The following is a 21,315-nucleotide window of genomic DNA, read 5'->3' as shown; positions in this document are numbered from 1 at the left end:
GGAGAGAGCGAGAGGAGCTCTTTCCTCTTTAGCTCTCTCTCCCTCTCTCTCTCTCTCTCTGTACCCGCCTGAGTTGTGACAATTCAATCTGTTCGGCGTCCTCCCACATGAATTATGGATAAACCCTGCAACCTCTAATTGTGGATTTTTTTTTATAACTCGTCCTGCTTGTGTCACAGGATCCGTGTGGAATGGAAAGAGCTTGAAAAAAAGGAATTAAGGTAATTTGCAGAGCCTCAAAGCAGAGTAAATGGTAGTATTATTATCCTCTGATGGTGCCGATTGACTCTTCTGTGCTGAAAGCCATTAGCAGAGCTCATTCAGAAAGGGCCGGGCCGTGACATCCCTGATAAGCAATTACTGGAACGTCATACAGTCGCAGTGAAGGCAGCTGGAAAATCTGCAGCTACGGTCAAATAAACAGAAACAGATGCATTCGAGGAACAACCAAAATATGAACACGTTGAAGGTAAATATGAAAACGTGTTTCTGGGAAATGGTGAGACACAGTTTTTATGGAATAAAAACACTAGATTGATGATTAAATCATGAAAATATAGAAAGCATAAAGGAAATCTGGAAATGTCATGTTGGTCTGTGATGAGGGACAAAGCTGGAAGCATCATGTTAAATACTGTAGAAAGTCACATAATGAACTACTTCAACAACAATTTGTTCATTTGTGACAACAACAAACTTCATGTTCTGTTGTTTTTCATTCACAGCATCAGTCAATACATCATCCAGTCATATAAAATGTTAATGAATGTTATCAAATGTGTAACTCAGGACAAACAGTGTGTAGAAGATCAAAATACGCATTTTATACTCCAGGTATAATATTCACTGTGTCTGCAAGTGTAGCATGTGGGCGGGAGGCAGTGGAGAGGAGCTGTGGATCTACGGTGATGGGAGCAGGATCTGGTGTCTGAGAGTAAGCTTCACTTGAGAGAGTCGCTAGTGTACCGGTAAGTTCACCGCCCTCCATGCAGGAGACCAGAGTCCGAATCCGGTCTGTGTGCTACCTCCAGTCGGGGTCCTTAGGTAAGACCTCCTCACACTGACCCTGCCTTTGCTGTGTAAGTCACTTTGGATAAAAGCTTCTGATAAAGGACTAAATGGAAACTTGGCACTAGGCTGAAAAGCGGTGTTTTACTGCCCTCTGTTGTGGCTGATCTGAGATCACTCAGACGAGATGGGATCACACCAGCTGCACCTCTTGATTTCATCTTGAACCCTGCCCTACACCACAAGCCTCCATGCTACTCTGACAGCTCAGGCTGCTTTCTGCCCCTCCACCTCCACCAGAGTCTCGGTGTGGACCAGGAACAGGTTCTCAGATTAAAGTTAAATGCATGTAGCATCCAACTGGTTTGTTTTGTGCTGGATCATTGAATAGGTGTCCTAACATGTTCCTGATTTTTCCATCAGCAGGATGAATGAAGACTTCAGAGAGCAAAGTGTGTTAAACTGTCAGTGTGATCCACCACTTTAAGCCGCCAAGTCTTCTTTTAAAACTGTGTCAAGCTGCTGTAAAGAGCATTAGAAAACCACATGAGGATAGGTGATCCACCCTTCAAAATAAGAGAACCATGTACTTCCAGCAAAATCATCATACAGTATTTTAACACTGCAGCCAGTAAATACAGATGGGCCATAAAATTAGATATGTAAAAATGTATTAAAATAGAAAACACAAAGTCCCACAGCGGAGCCAAGAAGTGAGAAATCGATAAACTGGAGACATCGTGGTTTTAACACGGAGCACAAAGAGAAAGTCTTCGTCTGGTGAATCTGTCATTTTACAGCATGTGTTTAAGTAAAGAGTTCATACAGACACTAGAAATATTAAAGTGTTCTGTCCTGCTATGACCTTTGACCCGACGTTCAGGGATGTTTGATTCTTCCATTGATCAGTTTGAATAAATCATTTAATTGTTTAGTTTTCCAGCTTTATTTTCTCATGCTTATGTCAGTTCGGTTATACAGACGGTCTGTCCACATCCTGATCAACCTCTTTCTCATTTATTTATTCATAGAAGGACATTAGAAACACCGACCCAGTGATTCATTTGATTGTAGTACTTGAATTACCACATTGAGAATGCAAACACTATGATTTATTATATATTATTATAATGTCTACGAAATGTGAACGTGTAGCTTCATTTTTAGCATTTACAGATGAATTTTCTTTATTATTATTATTATTATTATTATTATTATTATTATTATTGTAGAAAAGCTCAAATCACCTTTTGAGCGTTGAGGTCTTATTTTGAAAGTCCCAGCCGGACGTGGTGGATGTCAGGAGACCCCAACCAGCTTGGATTTCAGTCCGTCCCCCAGTCACAGTGAGCGTTGTCTGAAGTCCGGACTCGCTCGTTTCCGCCGCCGGTGCTTCGCTCGCTTTTCTCCCGGAGAGATGAGGCGGAAGGAGAAGAGGCTGCTGCAGCTCGCCGGGCTGCTCATAGCGGCTCTTCTCTTCCTCCCCAACGTGGGGCTGTGGTCTTTGTACCGGGACCGAGTCTTCGACAGCTCCCCCGACACAGCGGACGGTCCGGGCGGGATTCACCTGATGCAGGTAAGAGCAGCTCGTACTGAACAGAGAGGATCCTGTGTTTGATAGATGTAGTTCAGGACTGGAGAGTCTGAAACACAGAGCACAGCCCTGCAGGAGACTTCTTCAGGATTCAGCCCAATGTCTGTATCTCTCATTTTCAACTGGAGGTCTGGATCTGATGTCGGGGTGCGGAGTCAGGACCATGGAGAGCGTCTTTGTGCTTTGCGCGCTGCCCCGGTCCAGGTCCAGGTCCAGGACCGTGGACAGGTCCAGCACCGTGGACAGCTCCGAGGCCGGCGGCAGGAACTGTGAATGAAACTTTGAGTTGTTTCGATTGTTTGTCTGTGAAGACAGAGATCAGATCTGTGACTGATGTTTCAGTCCTTCAACATCTGGATTCCAGCTGTCGCCATGGGAAACAGTTGAGGCTGCTGATGCTGATGCTGATTCTCCATCTCGTCATTGACTCACTGATTAATTTAAGTAAATGAAACAGTTGGTACAAGACATGAAGTGACGTCTGAAACAGAGTTTAGAATGAAACTGAGTGAAGTAACAAATGAAGAATTATAAAGGCTTCTATGAATAACTAACCTGTGTCCACAGAGCGGTCATGAAGTGCAGCACTTAGTGTTTCAGTCTCTGCCCACTCAGCAGTAAAATGAAGCGTGAGTCCTAAACATGTTGACTGGTGTCAAATCTTCTTTTTACTGTATGTGTGGGAAGAAACTCCAAATCTGAGTCACAGTAAAAGCAAGAAGCAAACTAACAAGTCTCCAGCTAGTGCTAAATGTTGAGGTTTGTCTGAGGGATTAAAGACAGATTCACCGGCCTGAGGCAGAACGACCACTGGTGAAGACGAGTCGTCCTGTATGAGTCACACAGGAGCTGCCAGCACCGCTGTCTGTGGTCTTATCGCAGCGTTCAGGTTCAGGTCTCCCTCGTCATCAGTGTCCTCCTCCTGCGTTTATCTGTTTCTCAGTCTTCTTGTTTGTTGTGAGGAAAATATTTCAAATAATATTATGAAAATGATCAATGTCAGAAATGAGAGGTCGCAGGTGTTCGTCCCTAATGTGGGGGCCACAAATTCCTCTGTGGCAGATTTGAATTGATGGTTGTGTAAAGTGACTCGTGTTGTCGTCGTGTGTCCGTCAAAGCTTTAAGAGATGAATTACACCCTTTATCTTTATTCACGGTAAATAACCCGAGTTTCTTAAAGAGTGATTCAAAGAACCACGGTGAACAGTCAAATGATGTATATGATGGATCCCCGTCCTGCACAGTGGGAGGAAGACAAACAGTCGAGCGACTGTGTTGTTGAATGTTGTGTTGGAAAAGTTAAATTAGCAGCAGCACTTGACTGTTGCATGGCTCCTGTGAATTCTGTTGAGTAAAGTTGTAGTTATGGGGGCTGTAAGGAACATCTTTGCCACAACAGGCTGTGAGTGTTTATTTTCTTGCTTCCTAGTAAACATTTGACGCTGGAGAGATAAATGAATAAAGGACAAATGAGCATAAAGGAAGTAATAATACATGTGTGTGTCTTGTGTCTGAGTGCTCCCTGTGGGCTGTTATGACTTCGTTGAAGTAGATAAAAATCAATACCCTAATCCCATTCAGCCGCTTCCCACATAAGTCTTGTTAGAGACGTTTGTAGATGATATTTTCTTTCCCTTGTTGGTGTCTGTCGGCCTCAATTGTAGAAGACGCCGTGTTTAAACCATCAAAACAAGACCAGAGCAGATTAAATACGAGCAGAATGAGCTGCACTTTCATTCAGACGCAGTCTCTCCCTCAGATGCTTTAGATAAAATGAATGTGATGAATAACATTCACACGTATTGTTTATTTAAAGATGTATTAACTCAGAGAGGATGACATGAAGCAGCTTCCTCCTCTACACTTCCTGACGTCCTCGTGGGGACTCGTCGCTTGTTAAAGTGCGATGTAACATGTGACCGATGGGTCCAGCGGCCTCAGACCACAGATTTAACCTCAGACCTGTCACCCTCTTGCCCAGGGAAAGGCGACCGTGGTCCTAGAGAGCCACAGGGTCACAGTTTTCTAACTAGACCTGCAGCTTCTGCCTTAAAACCCCTGATCCAGATGATCAACAGTGGGACAGGGAGAGAGTTGGAAATGAAGCAGGGCTGTGGCTCTCTAGGAGGATCTGTAAATCCAGAGTTCACTCCTCAAGTATTCACAAATCTGTTGGCGAGTAGACACATGTAGAGTGGCAAAGTTTCAAGCTCCAGACCTTTTTAGTATTTACACAAATACAGTTTTGGAGACAACATGACAATGTCAACGTCCTTCTACAGAGATGGAAACCGTAGTTGCACCTTACTGTGAAGAGTTTTCACAGGAAATGTGCTCTGTGTCTTATCCACAGTAAGAGGAAAATACCTCTGGAAGCTGCAGGTGGATTTTTCATATTTTGAGGATTCCCCTCTACCCACAGTCCAAATGTTCTCCTATATCGTACAACGGTAGCAACACTCATCTCAGCTACAGTACAGAAAACCACCAAAACAAAATGTTGGAGCGTTGGTTTAAGTTCACGCTGATTTACACAGAAAATGCTGCGTTGCTGTTTCTCCACTTTTTTCAAACGGCTGCTGATGTTGCTGATTTCTTCATCCTCCAATGAGGATGTGACAGAAAACAAGATAAGAGTAGACTATAATAAGGACAATGTACCATCATATTACAGACTGGACATCCTCATTCACTCCAGCGCCTTTAAAGAAGATTTACTACTGATGCACAAAGTCTTAACTGTCTTACAAAGAAGAAAAATAATAATTAGCTGCATGTTGAACTTCGATCAGCGATATGAAACCAGATGTTCTGTGTGTGACGGACTCTGGCAGCTGATTTAACAGCTTCAGGGCTGAGGTTCTGTTTCCTCCTATTTTAAACTGTATATGTTTGATTTTCTCCAATTTTGCTGTGAAACTGGACAAAAAGCGAAGAAGCAAATAACAGTTTTAAAAATGAAATGACTGTACACACAGCTGCAGCACATCAACAGGACTTTGTATTAAACCAATGGAAGTGCTTCTTTTACCCATACTGAGAATTGATTGCTGTCGCAGAAGGATGGAGCAACCTTTAAAAGCCATATGTGTGGTAGCATCATGCTGAATGGAGCCAAGCCGAGAATCAACGTCGTCGTCTGAGTTCTGCTCACAGAGAGACAGTCACACCGAGGAGAGTGAAAGCTGCAGGGCTGCTCAGTGTAGACGCCTCCATCAGAGTGTAGAGCTTCATCTGTAGCATCTCTGCAACCAGGCTCTGCTTCTAGGCTCAAAACACAAAGCAGGTCGCTTGTCAGTGCCTTTTAAACCTTATACCTCATAACAACATTATTGTTAGAAGGAATCAACAGACAACATATGAATCTCGTCTGCTTTCTTTGATCATGTGCTTCATTAACTCTTAGACGGCTTTTAGATATTTGATCTTGTTACTTCTAGAGACTAGAAAGCATTCACTTCTGCGAGAGGTCATGTGTCATACTGCTACATGCGTGAGTCATGCAAGACTAACACTCAACAGCAGTTAGCCATCACGTTTTGTTCTTGTGAGAAGTAGTTTCAAGCTTTTCTTAGTTTCATTAAAATCTCAGTAACACTCGACCTGCTCTTTATACATTGAGAGGTGAACATGCAGTTTTCCTCAGATGGATGTAGAACTGCTCACAGTTTGTTATCATCATCTGGAAGCTCAGGGTACTGTACCTCCGAGGCTCTGGCAGAGGTCTGTGCAGAGCAGTGAGTCGGGGGCTGATAGCGGCGCCTGTCTGTCAGTTTTCCCTTTAGCTGGGGTGCGATGTCGCTGCTCTTTGTGCTGGTGGCACCACAGCTGAGCATTTTATGGCCACCATATAATATTTCTGTGCCTTCTCTCCCTCACACATGATAATAAGGAGCTTATTTGAACAGCTCCGATGGGTTTGGACTGGCGCCAGGGGAGGCTGTGATCCCAGCAGTGCCAACATAGCTGTAAATTACCACTGAAGCCCCCAGCAGGTTCATCACACCACGGTCTTAGCGCACAATGTGTTGTTGTGTGTTCCTTTGTTGGCAAGTTGAAATGCTGTGTAAAGATGCTAAAATTTTATTTTTCTCTTCTTCTTTTAGAGTCTATTCAGTAAGATCTCCAAATAATAGAGTTGGATGAGCTCGTTTTGTAAATGCCCACCTCACAGTTTCCATTCAGGGTCCATTAGTTTGGTAGAAGGTAAGTCCAGTAATACACATGTACACTGTGGAAGGACATTTTGGTGCGTGTTATGTTTTTATGTTAAGGCGGGCTTGGCTAACTGCAGGAGGATCACAGCGCTTCTGCAAATTAAAAAGTGAGCAAGTTTTCTGGAGCTGCACCTAAAATGCTTTAATAAAAAACACACAAACCGTCCCTGCAGCCCTGAGTTTGATCACTGTTTCATGGAGATTACAATGGGAAGGAAGGAAGCTTTGAAGCATTCAGGTCAGCTTTACTGTATCTACAGGCTTTGGAGAACAAACCAAGTCTGTTAGCAGTACATGCATATAGAGATCAAAGTGTTGAGCAGCAGTAATATGAGTTTAAATTTCGATATCTGCATGTTTCCCAGCTGTACCCGCCAACACTTTTATTAATACCCTTAAAGCTGTTTGGGAAACTATGCAGTCAGCTGTTACCAGGTGATAGCAGGATTTTAGCTGGAGGTGGGTTTGTGTACAGTGCAGTTTGCCCTCCTCAGTTTGTGCTGGTGAGATGCTTTCTTTGACTTGTACACATACAGTTTATAACTGGATCCTGCACCTCCGAGTGTGTGCTCTGCTTCTGTATGTTTGCATATGTACATACGAACAGATACAAACCTGTGAGCTAAAGACAGTGACACTTGGTTTACTGTTAAATATATGTGGACATGCTGGTGTGACCATATGTTTATCATTTCCAAACTGCTGTCAGCTGCTGTAAAAGCCTCCACTCCTTCAGTCTGTACAAGATTTGAGGACCTCACTGCAGGAATTTGCTCTGATGCTGCGTGATATAATGTGTTTCAAGGAGTTCCTCTAGTTCCTCATATAGATGTTGGATGTGGTTCATTCTAAGGAAACTACGAACATGTCTTTTTGACATGGCTGTGTACACAGGTGTACTGTCCTTTCCAAATGGGACAGGGTCTTTTCAAACAGCTTTCTGTTTTCCAAAACATCAGTGAATGTGAAAAGGACCTCTCACTGGTGATAGGTGGGGCCTGTTCTTACAGTTCCTATAGGGTTTATTATTGAAACACCCATCTAGAGTTGGGATGTTAATTCTTAATTATTATTAATAATAGTTTATCATTGATGATTGTGTTCATTATTTTAATGTGTTTTTCCAGTAAATATTTAATATATAATATATATAAAGTGAAGGTTTATTCTTTAACAGTGACCAACTTCTCTATTTACCTTGTTTATATTTTTTGGGAGAGTGAATCAGCTTCTCCTTAGACAAGTTGACAGGTTGAGTAAAAACTACTTGAAGTGACATTTTGTGGGTTGTTAAACCTTCCTGTGTAAGTGCCTTTCACTGGGTGCTCTGACTTTTAAAACAGCAGCTGCACTTTGTGAGGCTTGTGACTGCGTTCATTGCTCTTTGTGCATTTAAAAATAGTCTAACACTAATTTAGGGGAAACCATACCACAGTCTTCTCATGTCCCCATCCGCCTGCATTTCATAGTTTAAATAAAAGAAATGGTGTGAGAGACTTCATCTGGATTCATCTCTTCTGGCAGTTTCATGGAAACAGCAGGTGGCCTAAACATTTTGTAAGATGCTCGTATCACAATCCATGAATATTACAGCAGAAAGTCTGAGACTGCAGGAGGCTGAGGTCTCCATGATTCATGGCCTCTCTCTGGTCTGGCTGCTCTTTCCATCTCAGCGGGGCGCTGGATAATGACTCCTTTTGGGAGATAATGGACTGTACAGTGGCCTTGCTGAGCTCCCCTTTGAGGGGCATATAGAGTGCCTTGCTGCAGGGGCCCTCGCCTGGAGGTCCTCTGCCTCAAGCTCCTGTCCGGCTCAGAAAGGACAGAGAGTGAATATCTACAGGGATTTACATGTAGATCACAACTGGGCTGCTCAGACTATTAGAGGTCTTACAGCTTTTCCCAAGTAATAGAAAGGTCTGTGTCTCTCTCCGTTTCATTTCATTGTCCTCTGTGGGATTATCTGTGTCTGTGCCCCCTTGAAACAATGTGTGCAGCTTGAACATACTTCCTGTACAGTAATACAGCACATTTAGCTTCTTTTGGCACTTGTGAATAGAAGACTATAGGACTTATTTATCTCTCCTTGACCCGGCTACCCACTGAACTGAGGCAGGAGTAGGTCAGTTTGTGCAGCAGAACTTTTGTGTTGGTAGAAGAGGGAGCAGGGGCTCCGTGAACATGCAGCACAGATTGACTTGTCTGTGTAAAGTGGCTGAAGGTGGAGGAGGGGGAGCAGAAGGTGAAGTGGAACAGGAAAGACAGGTAATTGTATCTCTGGGGGTCGAGGTGGAATTGTGTGTGATCTGACAGAAGAACAGAAAGCTTCCTCTTCTCACACTGAGCTACCATCAACTCTCAGCAGGAGGAGAGGAAACTGAAAAGGAAAATATTGACCTGAGGTGGTCTGATTACTCCTCCTTCTCCTCAGAGAATGAATAGGCAGCTCTTCCTTATCAGTCTTACTGCGCTGCTGGAAACACCAGCTTGTCTTCCACACCCAACAAAGCAGTCCAATATCTCTCTTTGTTCACTCTGCCTTTTTGTTCAGGACAACAGATGTGAAAACAGCCAAAAACAAGCCAAACGCTGTCTGATCACAAGAGAACGTGCACCAACGTGTGGCGCTGATCTGATGTTTTAACCACCAGTTACCATTCAAACTGGTTCTGCCGATAGATACAGTAACAGACCAGCGTCTGTTTTCACAACCTGCCTCAGTTCGCAGCAGGCTGGTCAGCAAATGGGCATAGTTTAGCCCACAGGAAGACTTAGACGATCTGGCCAATCAGAATGAAGTGGGCTGAGGAGAAGGAGGGAAATCTTTTTCTGTTTGCATTTCATTTTCTATACACTTCTCTGGAGACGACCAGCAGACATTATGCTTCGCCTGTTTTACAGATGAAAACACAAACTGTATACAGTGTTGTGATTTCACGCTCATTTCTGCCAAGAACCAGTCGCATCATTAGTTTAAGTATTGTAAACTGTGGACTTGGCAGGTTATACACCTGGGAAAACTCCTCTCTGCTGTCTAAAGTATAAAGCCTGAAATACAGTGCATAGCAATGTGGTACATAACATAGTGCCCCGAGGGATTCATTCATCCGACCAGACTGCTTTCAAACAGAGATGACACAACGCATTTGGTGGCTGGGTGCCAGCAAATATCCTGTCTCCACAAAGTTTTTCACTGAGCTGTAATAGAAAGTTTAGATGCTGCAAGTGAGACCTGAGCATCTCTGGGAGTCTGTGATGATGTCGCTGTCACATATTTCTCAGGAGATACGTTTGTTCAATATCACATCCAGAGATGAATAGAGCTACTGTCAAAATGTGATGTGACCAGTCTTTGTAGAAGAGGTGAAGGGTCAGTAGACTGTTTAGTTTGTTTTTATAGTGTGTAATTCCAATCACATGTAATGTGAAAGAGTTTTCTTATATTGCTGACACACGTTTGCAGTTTAGTCACAATCAAACAGACGATTCACATTTCACAAATCCTAGTAATCAGCTGAAATAGTGACTACAAACCATTTTATACCCTGTAAAGAGTGTAAAAAAAAAGAGGCTAAAGCTCCTACATAAGTTCACCGTGCTCCTATTAATGTTTCTTCTCTTTTTTCCTCATTGTTTGGGAGTTTTGCCTAATTTCAATCAAGGCTCTAAGGAGACAGGACACTGTGGAAAACCCCTTTGAGATTTGTGATATTGGGCCACAAAAATAAAAAAAATATTTGATTCTCACCAGTTAATTGTTTGTATAGAAGGCATCAAACTGATGAGCGTGCTAATGTTAGCAGGTTTTGGCAGGCTAGAAATCCTCACATCTAAGCAGTACCGATCTGCTAATGGTACCCTAAGCTCTGAAGTTGCATCTTGGCTCCTCTATTCATAGGGACAGATCCTTTGTGAGCAGCAAACAGATGAATGGTCCATTAGGACACATTAAGGTTAATTAATGATCACTCATGCAGGTGAATTGGCCACGACCATTTCTCCATCTTCTCACTTTTTCTCTCTCTTTGAGCTGTATGTTTTGAAAATATTAATTACAATTGCAGGCTGATGATTTAGCTGTTAATAGAGATAAAACATGGACTGCATGGCTGCTGGTGCACTTCCTGTGATGCCCTATTAGCAAGTTGATGCTGCACCTTGAATATTGATGAAGTAGAAAAGTGCCCAGAGCAGAAATTCATTTTGGGCAGCTTGACGTCTCTTCCCTGTGATGATGGCCATTAGGAAGGTAGCAGCAGAACACGCAGCAGGGAGGCAGAGAAAGCAACTCAAAGAGCAGAATAATAATGGCTGCATTTACTTTTTTGTGTTGTCGATGCCACTTAGAGCAGCTTTTATGAAATGAGTATTGGAGATGTGTTTGATATTACACAATGCAGATGCACAGCAGTGTAGAATCACTCTGCTGCACCACCTGTCATGTTGAATTTGATCTTTTTGTGTTGGAGTGAATGAGATGAGGTCGGTAACTCTCGGGGTTTTATTTAGCGAGGCAGCAGCAGGTGAATCTCTGTGGGTCAGAACAGATAGGACGGTTGATTTACCTCTACCTGCTGAACAATAGACTGGCTGGCTACCTTATGTACGTATGTCTGCTTGGACGTAAACGTTAGCTGTTTTGTTGTAATTGTTACCTCATTGAGATTAAAATAGAGATGTTGGTGTTTGATATAATTTGATCAACACTTCATCAGAAGTTCATCCCAACTTGGTTTGAATGGACGTTAGATAAATGGACGTTAGATGAAAGGACATTTCTTTAGATTAGAGGAATTTACAGTTGTTTTCTGCGGCTGTGATCGAACTGTTGAGAGCACTGACTGAACCAACATTAAATGTCTAAAAGTCTCTGCGGATCTGCAGACTGGAGGTCCTATGGCTTCTGTGTTAGCAGCTGTTAGTAGTCTAAAGGTTTAGGCAGTACCTTTAAAGAAACACTGATTCGAGTACAGCCGAGCTCTTCACTCCACTCTCACTCTCATTTCTTGTATTTTACTGTTTAATACTGACATGAAGTTTACAACTTTTCCTGTTACTTACATGTTACACGTTGTCTCACTGGATTCTGTGAATGTTGAACCTTGGATCAAACAGACACACTGCCTCAGACACACAGCAGCCCATGTGTAACCCGTTCAGGTGATTACTCTCAGGTCGTCAGCACTGGAGACAGAGAGCAGAGAAGCAGCAAATGAGATTTACTGTTGCTCACTGGCTCTAGTTAGGATTCAACTGTAAGAGAAAAACTCCACTGTAGTCGACTGCATTACACCAGTGTGATGCAGATTGAGTAAATTCATACTCAGCTGAATTCAACAGAACCTAAATGATTTAAATGAAAATGAATGGGCTTCTATGATGGGGAGGAAATGGATGTTGCACTACAGCACTGGGTTAATGTGGTGTCCAGTTCCATTTCCTGCACATTAGTGTTGAGTGATTACGACAGCTTTTCTGGGAGTTAAATTCCCCTGGCTGTTTGCTCTCTGAAAGGTCCTCTGCATCTGCTCTGTGTGCCAGTGAGTGTTGTGCTTTTCAGCGAGAGAAACAATTGTCTTGTCTGTTTTTCTTTTCCTCACATCCCCTACATTTTGCTTATCTCCATCTGTTTATCACCCACCTCTTTTCTCTTTTGCTGCTCTTCTTTTCGCAGCCCGTGCCCACACAAACACAAACACACAAAATCACACCTAAGCAAAGTCACAGCAAAACATTCACAGGGACTGAAAAAGCACAAAAGCTTTTATCTTTTGGTTTTCTCGTTTATCAAGGTCCTAGCGGAACAGAAATTGCTGGTGGACTATTATGGTGACATGCCCTGAAACTTTAATCAAATGGAAATGGGGCAGCACAGTATCACAGTATCGTATCCTTTTATTTAGAAGCTCACAGATGGACTCTCACTGCATGGACAGAGTCCTGGTGTGACACACAAAAAGAAGATACAAGGGTGAAGTTAGGAGATAATTATACTGGTATTTCATTCAGTAACAGAGTCACTGAAAAAAAATCACAACAGAAGTCATCTCAAGGCAAAATACAGTGTAAGTGTAGAGGAGAGGGAGAGGGAGAAACCTCCAGCAGAACCAGGCTCAGGGTGGGCGGCCATCTGCCTCGACCGGTTGGGGTGAGGGGAGAGGAGCTCAGTTTATCCCCCAGCAGACTAACCTATAGCAGCAGAACTAAGAGATGGTTCAGAGTCAACTGATCCATGTCTGGAATGGAATTATTATTATGTGAAGTAAAGTTTAGTTCAGTAAATTCAAATGTTCTTTAAAATATAAATAGATAAAAGAGGGTTTTGGGGAAAAACTATTAGATGATTAATTTCAACACAAAGGGTGTGTTTAAAACAGTGGGTTTATTTAGATTTAGAGTAAAGCCAGTGGAGTCTAACAGCAGAAGTCTGGCTGAATCTTATGAGGAAAGTTAGAGTTGAAGATAAAAAAAAATCAACACTGAATAAATCTCACTCTCCATCTTTTAGTTGACAGGATGCTGCTTCTCTGGTCCAGTGACAACCTCATACAAATCGTTCATAATTGACCACATCACTCACACCACCAATCAGAATAATTAGGTGCTAATTAATTCTGAAAGCAGTGGCACTGAACAATCGAGGTGCTGATTTTCCACAATTAATTAAACTTCTATTGAAGCTTTGTGGATGTTGATTGGAGCATGAAGTTCAGCCGTTCTGTCCACTCGCAGCGACTGCTGCTGTTTTAATTCATGTTGTTTTGTATCTTGAAAACATGTAAATATTATAAATAAAGTTATCTTTATTTCTTATAAGGTCTTCTGAACCTGCTTTTAAATACTAATGTGAGATATATATATATTTATAGATGGATGTTCACTATTTATTGTTAGCTATTTCTTAAAGGTGCAGGAACCGTTGAACAATGCCATGTAAAGATCAAATTCATCAGAGGTGTGAAGATACACGACTGTTGCACAACTAAACTGTTTACACTGGAAAAGTGACAGAATCTTATTACCTATACATACAGAATGAAAACACAATTTCAGAAAGACCACACTAAGATAAAATCATTCAGAAGTGAACAAATGCATAAATGTGTTGTCTGCAAATTACATCTTAGTATAAAATAGGAGGAGGCTGTGAACCGTGTGTGGATCCTGTTGTATTTTTTAGTTTTAAAAAGTTTTCCAGTTGTCACCTCCCACACTGGCTGATTAGCTTGGCTGTCTCTGAAATGTCAAGCAGACTGGAAACAAAGAGAAAGAGTCGAACAGCTGCTGCCCATGAAGACACGCTCCCATCGCTCACTGTGGTGGTTTGTTTGACTGTGCTGTGGTATCAGTTAATAGCCTGGTTAATGTCATTTGTATTAACAACATTTCACTAATTGCATCCTTCCATGGAAGTAATTAATTTACCATTGTGCTGTAATCCTATAACATCTTGAGTCACTGAAAGTCATTTCTGAAGCAGAGAGAATTTCATAAATGGCTGCTTGTGCGTTTTAATGTAGAGTAGAGAGTAATAGCTTATGGTGATGAGGGTGTGTGTGTTTCTCTTTGTCAGACAATACTTTTTTTCCCCTTTTACCACCACCTGAAATCAATACATGTGACACAGATTCAAGGATTTCAAGGAACCATCTTAAAACTCCAAAATACAGTTAAAACCCTTTTTAAATGAATTCACTTTTTATTCTAATGTCAGTAATAAAACGCTTCATGGAATGAACTCAATTAATTTCCAGGTAACAAGATAAAGGGGTTGCAGCCAAAAAGACGTGATGGTGGAATTAACAGCTTCTGTTTTTTTCTGTGTTCCTGCAGAGGTTGAACGAGATAAAGAAGGTTGCTCAGGTGGGACCTGATGGTGTGTGGCGCACAGACTGGCATGACTACGAAGTGATGAGGAGAGATGCTGCTCGCATTGGTATGTTCAAACTGTCAGACGCTGCTGTTTCTGGTTTGTGGAGGCACGAGACCACACACACACACACACACACTTCATTTCAGCTCTAGAGTTGAACTCTCTTTTTTCCTTTTCTTAATTCCCTCTTCGTCTCTCTGAAGCAGTGCGAATCAATGCTGCGAGTACAGTTCTGAGTACATAATTAAACACAGTTAATCTTCTACAATAAGCATTGATTCAGCCTCGGGCCTTGAGTGGAAAACATACCTTTGACTTTTCATTACAAATGTAAGAGACTTAACCGGCTTTTATGTAGTATTAGGAAATACTCATGCGCCAAATGTGCTGGATTTGTGAGATTGTAGTAAATAGTTTAAGACACCCATTTATCTTATGGTAGATCAGACCATGAAGACTGAACAACGTGTTTTTTTTTTGGAAATGAAGTTTAAGTAATGATGCTCATGTTGTGTGATACTGAAAATATTAAAAGAAAGCAGAGAAGAGAATTTAAAGTGGGAATCAACATCATCTCTCGTCGTGCCGTTCTACTTCTACTTCTCCTACTGCTAGTCCTCCAACCTAAATGATTGTGTTTCATTTGCCTCCATCCTCTCATATGACCCATTTGTTGAAAGCCCCCACGACAACTGTGCCTATGAATTGCAACCTTTTGCCAAAGTCCAAAACTCTGAGTTACAACCATGCAACCAGCAGTTTGGGTTGATTCAGGTACAAAACAAACATGGTTAGTTCGACTTTAGAGTGCATTTCTGCCACATCTTGTGTGAATGCACACAGAATAAATCTGTATTTTCCTATACCACCATCAAACAAGCAAGTGTATCCATGTCTGAAAAAGGAGCCAGTACGTGTATCCTCACTATTTTTCAGTGGGCGTCAGAGCTGCATGTAGGTGCTTATTAAAATGTATGACACATTATGATGCTAAATTATGAGACTCACTCTTTTTAAATTTTAGATGTCATACATAAACAAAATGGAAGGTCAAAAGTCACTTCTCATGCCTGAAAATCTAGAGTAAGTTTAACATTTAACTAAAAAATGTCATTTATAATACAAGTTAACACAGAGAGGAGCAGAGTTGAACACGTCTGCACTGAATCCGAATAATGTGTTAAATGTGTTAAATACTGTATGAAAATATGGTGCAAAGCTGTGGAATTATTCGTGTGCTGGAAGACAGATGAATAACACTGAATGTGACACAACATGAAAATCATTGGTGAAAATCACAGAATAAAATCAGTAGAAATAATCCTAAAGTTCTTTTTTAGAAATATTTCACATTGGCCTGTGGACAGCTGGAAACCATCATTTTATTTAACTGGTGTGTGCAGAAAAAATACAATGTTAAGTAGAACAGTTTATCTCTGAAATGAGCCATTAGAGTGTGGAGTTATTTTCCACAGTTATTACCTTCAGGAATATAGACAGATCATTTCTGCCTAATGGAACAAGGAGGCTCACTTTAATTTGATGCTCCCCCTGACTATAGATCAGCCTCAACGCATGTGTCTGTGTGTGTGCTTGTGTGCAGTGCACTGATGAGTGGCTAATGAGACATGCGGCACAGTGTAATGTGGTGCACTCCTGAAATTTGTTTGTGGAAAAATATTGTTAGAGTTAATAGCTATTTGTGTGCACATACATCTCTGCTAAGTGCTAAATATATCTAGTGAGCTATACGATTCCAGGATGAATATCTTTTTCATGTAGAAGTTAAACAATTAGCTGTTAAATCGTTTATCTAACTGGTTCCAGCTTTTTAAAATTTCTTTGCATTTTCATTCAGTAGATTCAACTGTTGTTCAAAGAGCAAATGAACTCTCAGGTGATTCAAAGACACAGACACACTCATCACTCAGGTGGTTGTTTTCTGACTGTAGGAGAATCAGGTCTCGGAGTGAAAAATCGAATACATCAAAAATTCTCAGATGGACGGGAGAATCACATCTCATCATTTTCTATTTTTAAACCTCCACCTGGAACATTTATAATTCTAGTGGCACTGTTCTGCTACATCTGGAGACATTACTGTTTACTGCATGTCGTCATTTCACTGAGTGGGTATTGATGAATAATGTAATTCTGACATACATGTATGTGTGTATCTGTGTCTGATGTAGGGAATGGTGAACAGGGGAAGCCGTTCCCCCTGACAGAAACCGACCGGGTCGACCAGGCCTACAGGGAGAACGGCTTCAACATTTATGTCAGCGACCGAATCTCCCTCAACCGCTCTCTCCCTGATATCCGGCACCCGAAGTGAGTCCTGTTTGTGCCTCAAGCTGTAATCATATGTAAACACTGCAAGTTCTTTTGCAGATCCACCTGCATCCCCATGGGAACAGCGAGTCCTGAAATGTGTTTGGTGCAGTGTCGGTCAAAGATGACTGCTTCAAGAAATAGTGTGGTGGGGGGGGGGGTGGGGGGACTCCTTAAAAGTTGTAGAATTGTGGTAGAAACCAGCCCCTGACCACACTCCTCTGAACTGTGTACTCCCTTTCAATCCCAGAATGGCATTGTGAAAGGCCTTTAATCACAGCTTTTCTTTTGCCTGACAAGACTTTGTGCCTGACACTTGACCTTTCTTCCCCTTTCATGTGGAAAGCAGCTTTGAACACTTTCCTACCCCGCTTTCCCCAGAAGGACTGGCTCTTTTTATCTGTGTTTATAAAAAGAAGGCCTTCCTTGACCTTACACATCTCCTGCCATGAGCCCTCTGTGCTGACAGGTGCAGGTACAGGTGAATGCAACTTCTCCGAGCATTTAACCACAGATGAACTAAATACAGAACTGGAAAGTAGTTCTTAATTTCATCGGTGTAGATGCATGGGAAAAGTGAATTCTAGTTTCTGGATAGTCATGGTAGGAGTGGTGGCATCCACTCCTAATCATTTAAAACACTCAGACACTCAGTCTAACTGCAGCTCAACTTCAAACATAGGATTTGGACTGGACATAAACACAGTGATGATTGTACAGCTGTACCTAAACGGAGTGGCCCCCCCACAGTTATTTAAATAGTAAGCTTGTGTTTCCAGCCCCGTCATCTCAGCTCCTCTGTGTCAGATGCCTAGTATGAGAGGGTGCTGCTGTGCGTTGCAACAGGTCCTCCAAACTAAACCAAACTTATTGACAAAATCCATTTTCAGAGTATTAGCACATGTTCTCATGGTGCTGCTGTTGTTAACATTTTCAGTCAAGGACTTCTGAAATGTGTATGATGATTCAATCATTGTTTGACTATGTGCTGCTGTGTTGAAGGGTTGGTGAGGTTTAGAACAGCAGAGAAGCCGCTGCTGGTAAACATCAGGCGTTCACAGCTGCTGTGATCAGACTTCAGCTTTAATGTGGCTGTAATTGAATTATTAGCATGTGAATGTGTTAAGTGAATATGCCGTTGAGGACTGATGGTGCCTGCTGGCTTCCAGACACTCATCACTTTCCTGTGACCAGTCCGACAGACGCACCTGCTCTCCACATCAAGTAGTTACTACCCCTTCTGCCCCCCGTCTGCCCTGTAGGCAGCGCCTGCCATTTGGTGACTAGCGTGTTGTTGGTGCCTCCGGCAGCCAGTCCAGACCTGCGACTGACACATTCGATTTCTGCACGCTGACAAGATTTAATTGAAGCACACACTCACTTGCACACACATATACACAACCCCGTCCTCTGTGGAATTGGACAGGGTTTGTTAAGATTCACCGGTTGGCCGCCTGTCGATCACTCCGCCCGCCTGTCTCCCTGCGCTCATATTTGAATGAATAACACGCAGGCTGATGTTCAACACAGACATTGATCGACTGACACAGTTCCCTACACACTTTCCCTCCCTCTCCATCAGTGAAGGGACATAACTCTTTTACCATGATTAGTTTCTCTGCAGGGGGGCTGCCACTTGCTGTGATGATCATGTACGAGGTCATCGCCATAACCCTTCATCAGAACACATGTTGGTGACTGATAACAGCTTTATGTGCTGCAAATAATAAACTTAGAGCTGTCTCCGATACACAAGGAGCCCGTCAGCGGCATCACTGTAGAACCTGCCGTGCTGAGCTGTCTTCAGAGCTACTGAGAAGCTTCCCGGCTGAAGGTCATTGCATTTAAAAAGGTCAAACTGTTGTTACAGCGCCAATTAAATCATTTCAGACATTTGATCTTTTTTCTGATGACTTACTACCATCAAAAATGACCATGAGTGTGTTATAATGATAGAGAGAAAAAAATCCAAAAAGACATTTAGAAAATTCTGAGAATGGATTTTTTAAGATTAATAAATATGAAAGAATTCAGTTCAGCTCCAAATTATACTTATGTATTATATATATATTATATTATATATGTATTATGTATTATATATATATATATATATATATATATATATATATATATATATATATATATATATATATATATATATATATATATATATATATATATATACACAGTATAATATAAATTGATCATGTTGATCAAACAATGTCCAATCATATAAATTGATTGGACATTGTTTAACTAAGAATGAAGGAGTCTGAAAGCAACAAGAAGCGGTTTTGGACATGGCGTTAGTCATTCTAAGAGCTTTAGAAGTCCTCAGTACAGCTGGGAGAACCTGACAATACCTGAATATCACATCATCTACCAGACAATCTAATTACACTTAATTTATTAACTAATAAGATTAATTTAAAGGAAGTGACAATACAATATAACCTTCTACTGTATGGACATATAACAATCATGTCAACAGTGAAGCTGTTGGATGATTAACGTTTACCACCGGAAGTCTTCTAACCATTGGACAACAGAGATATAATGTTGTTGTGTCTGCTTATTCAATCATGTGAATAAAATCACAGAGGAAACAATGTGCACCAGATTGTTTGTGTACACGTATGAATGAAATGGAGAGTACTCTGCTGCAACTGAAACTGCAGCAATGGTTTCAAGAAAGACTCCATCTGCATTTCAGCAAGCTGATAAGAACAACTGCACACATGAACAGATGTCCTCAGGCGGCTCAAACACATCCACTGAATCCATGTGTCACCTCATTGACATGAGGAGGCGAGCGTGTTGTGAAGGGATGTGAATGAGAGTCTGTCTGTGCAGAAATTACTTCTGTATTTCTGTTTTTGGTTTGTGTGCAGCTGTAAACAGAGGCTGTATGCAGAGAAGCTGCCCAACACCAGCATCATCATCCCGTTCCACAACGAAGGCTGGTCGTCACTGCTGAGGACGGTTCACAGCGTGCTCAACCGCTCTCCTCCGCAGCTCATCGCAGAGGTCATCCTGGTCGACGACTTCAGCGACAAAGGTACAGACACACACCCGATACAGATCCTACACATCCTCAACGATCAAACCATTGTTTCGTTTGTGTGACTTCATTATATTTCAGTACAATGGAGCTTTGAAGTGTTTATCTACACTTCACTGGTTGTCTGAGATCAAGTTTGTATGTTTTTACTTTTTATGCCTTTTTAAAATCAAATGTAGTGTTCTAAGTCAGACCAATTACAATTACTGACAAACATCCAAAAAGCAGCTTTCCCTCCAGGACTCCTGTTCACAGTGCTGTGTATTATAAAACCTTAGAACGCTGAGACAGGAAAAAACTGTTTGAATCCTTATTCTAAAGTGAGTAGACAAGCTCCCAACAAGCTATTATTAGTTCTTTTTCTAGTTATTATCTGGAACAGAGGAACTGAAATGAATTCCAGACGTTGCTGACTGTTGGAAGATTTAAACCTTCAAATACTATTAAAATAAAGTCACCATCACCAAAGACATGGTGGCAACTGGGGCGGGAGCTGAGAATATGGTTACAGAACACTTTGGAAGTAAACACTCGTTGTCCAGAAGGGTTTTACACGAATATTATATATATATATATATATATATAGGAGCTACTTATCCTTCTGAAAATCCTGTGGGTGCTTTACTGCAACGCCACCTTAGCCACAATCCTAATGTTGCTGTAGTAGATCATTACATTTCTTTTATGTAGGCAGGTCTCTTATTAGAAGTCATTGTTTTTTTAATGATGCAGTTTCCACAAAAGTCTTTTCGACTGGTACATGTACCGATCTGGTCCGCTTTGTCCAACATAGGCTGGTTTGGCTTTGATTTTGTATCTTTGGCTCTTCGGCAGTAGATAATCTCTTTTCCATTATTTCATAGGTTTGTGTGTGTGAATATCTTCTTTCTCGCTTCACCAGCTGTCTTAAGAAAGTGTTTAATTCCTTGTTAATTATTGGTCTTTGTTGCGGTCCCTCGTTGAGAGATGTGTTTACCTCTCGTCTCGTCTAATGAGATGTTCTGCTGCCTGACACTCATTTAGAGGTTAGCCACTAGAACTCAGAGGCAAAACCCTCTTACTTCATGAGCATGGAAACAAAAAAATAACAAAAATAGCGATGTAATCATGTCGGTTTTATAACGGCAACAGATATTTTAAGTATTTGTCCATTAAATGTACTTATTATTTACTGAGTGGGACACAGCAATGGACTGAATGGAGTGCAAGTGGAAGTATTTGTGCCAGATGT

The 21,315-nt window shown here is 41.6% G+C and overlaps 1 protein-coding gene across 1 annotated transcript in view; it reads left to right on the top strand.

Moving 5' to 3' along the window:
• The first annotated feature begins 2,380 nt into the window (after nt 1-2,380).
• The window catches only part of LOC113170263 (polypeptide N-acetylgalactosaminyltransferase 10-like), a 43,702-nt gene continuing 24,767 nt past the window's right edge, over nt 2,381-21,315 (top strand). The window contains exons 1-4 of the mRNA XM_026372287.1: nt 2,381-2,584; nt 14,653-14,755; nt 16,885-17,023; nt 19,915-20,081. Of these exons, the coding sequence (XP_026228072.1) occupies nt 2,426-2,584; nt 14,653-14,755; nt 16,885-17,023; nt 19,915-20,081 (568 nt within the window). The 5' untranslated portion in view covers nt 2,381-2,425. The remainder of the gene's footprint in view (nt 2,585-14,652; nt 14,756-16,884; nt 17,024-19,914; nt 20,082-21,315) is intronic.

Source organism: Anabas testudineus, chromosome 14 (assembly GCF_900324465.2).
Source record: "Anabas testudineus chromosome 14, fAnaTes1.2, whole genome shotgun sequence".
Classification (NCBI taxonomy): domain Eukaryota; kingdom Metazoa; phylum Chordata; class Actinopteri; order Anabantiformes; family Anabantidae; genus Anabas; species Anabas testudineus.
Note: the sequence above shows the minus strand (reverse complement) of the source record. Positions and strands in the feature narration are given on the sequence as shown.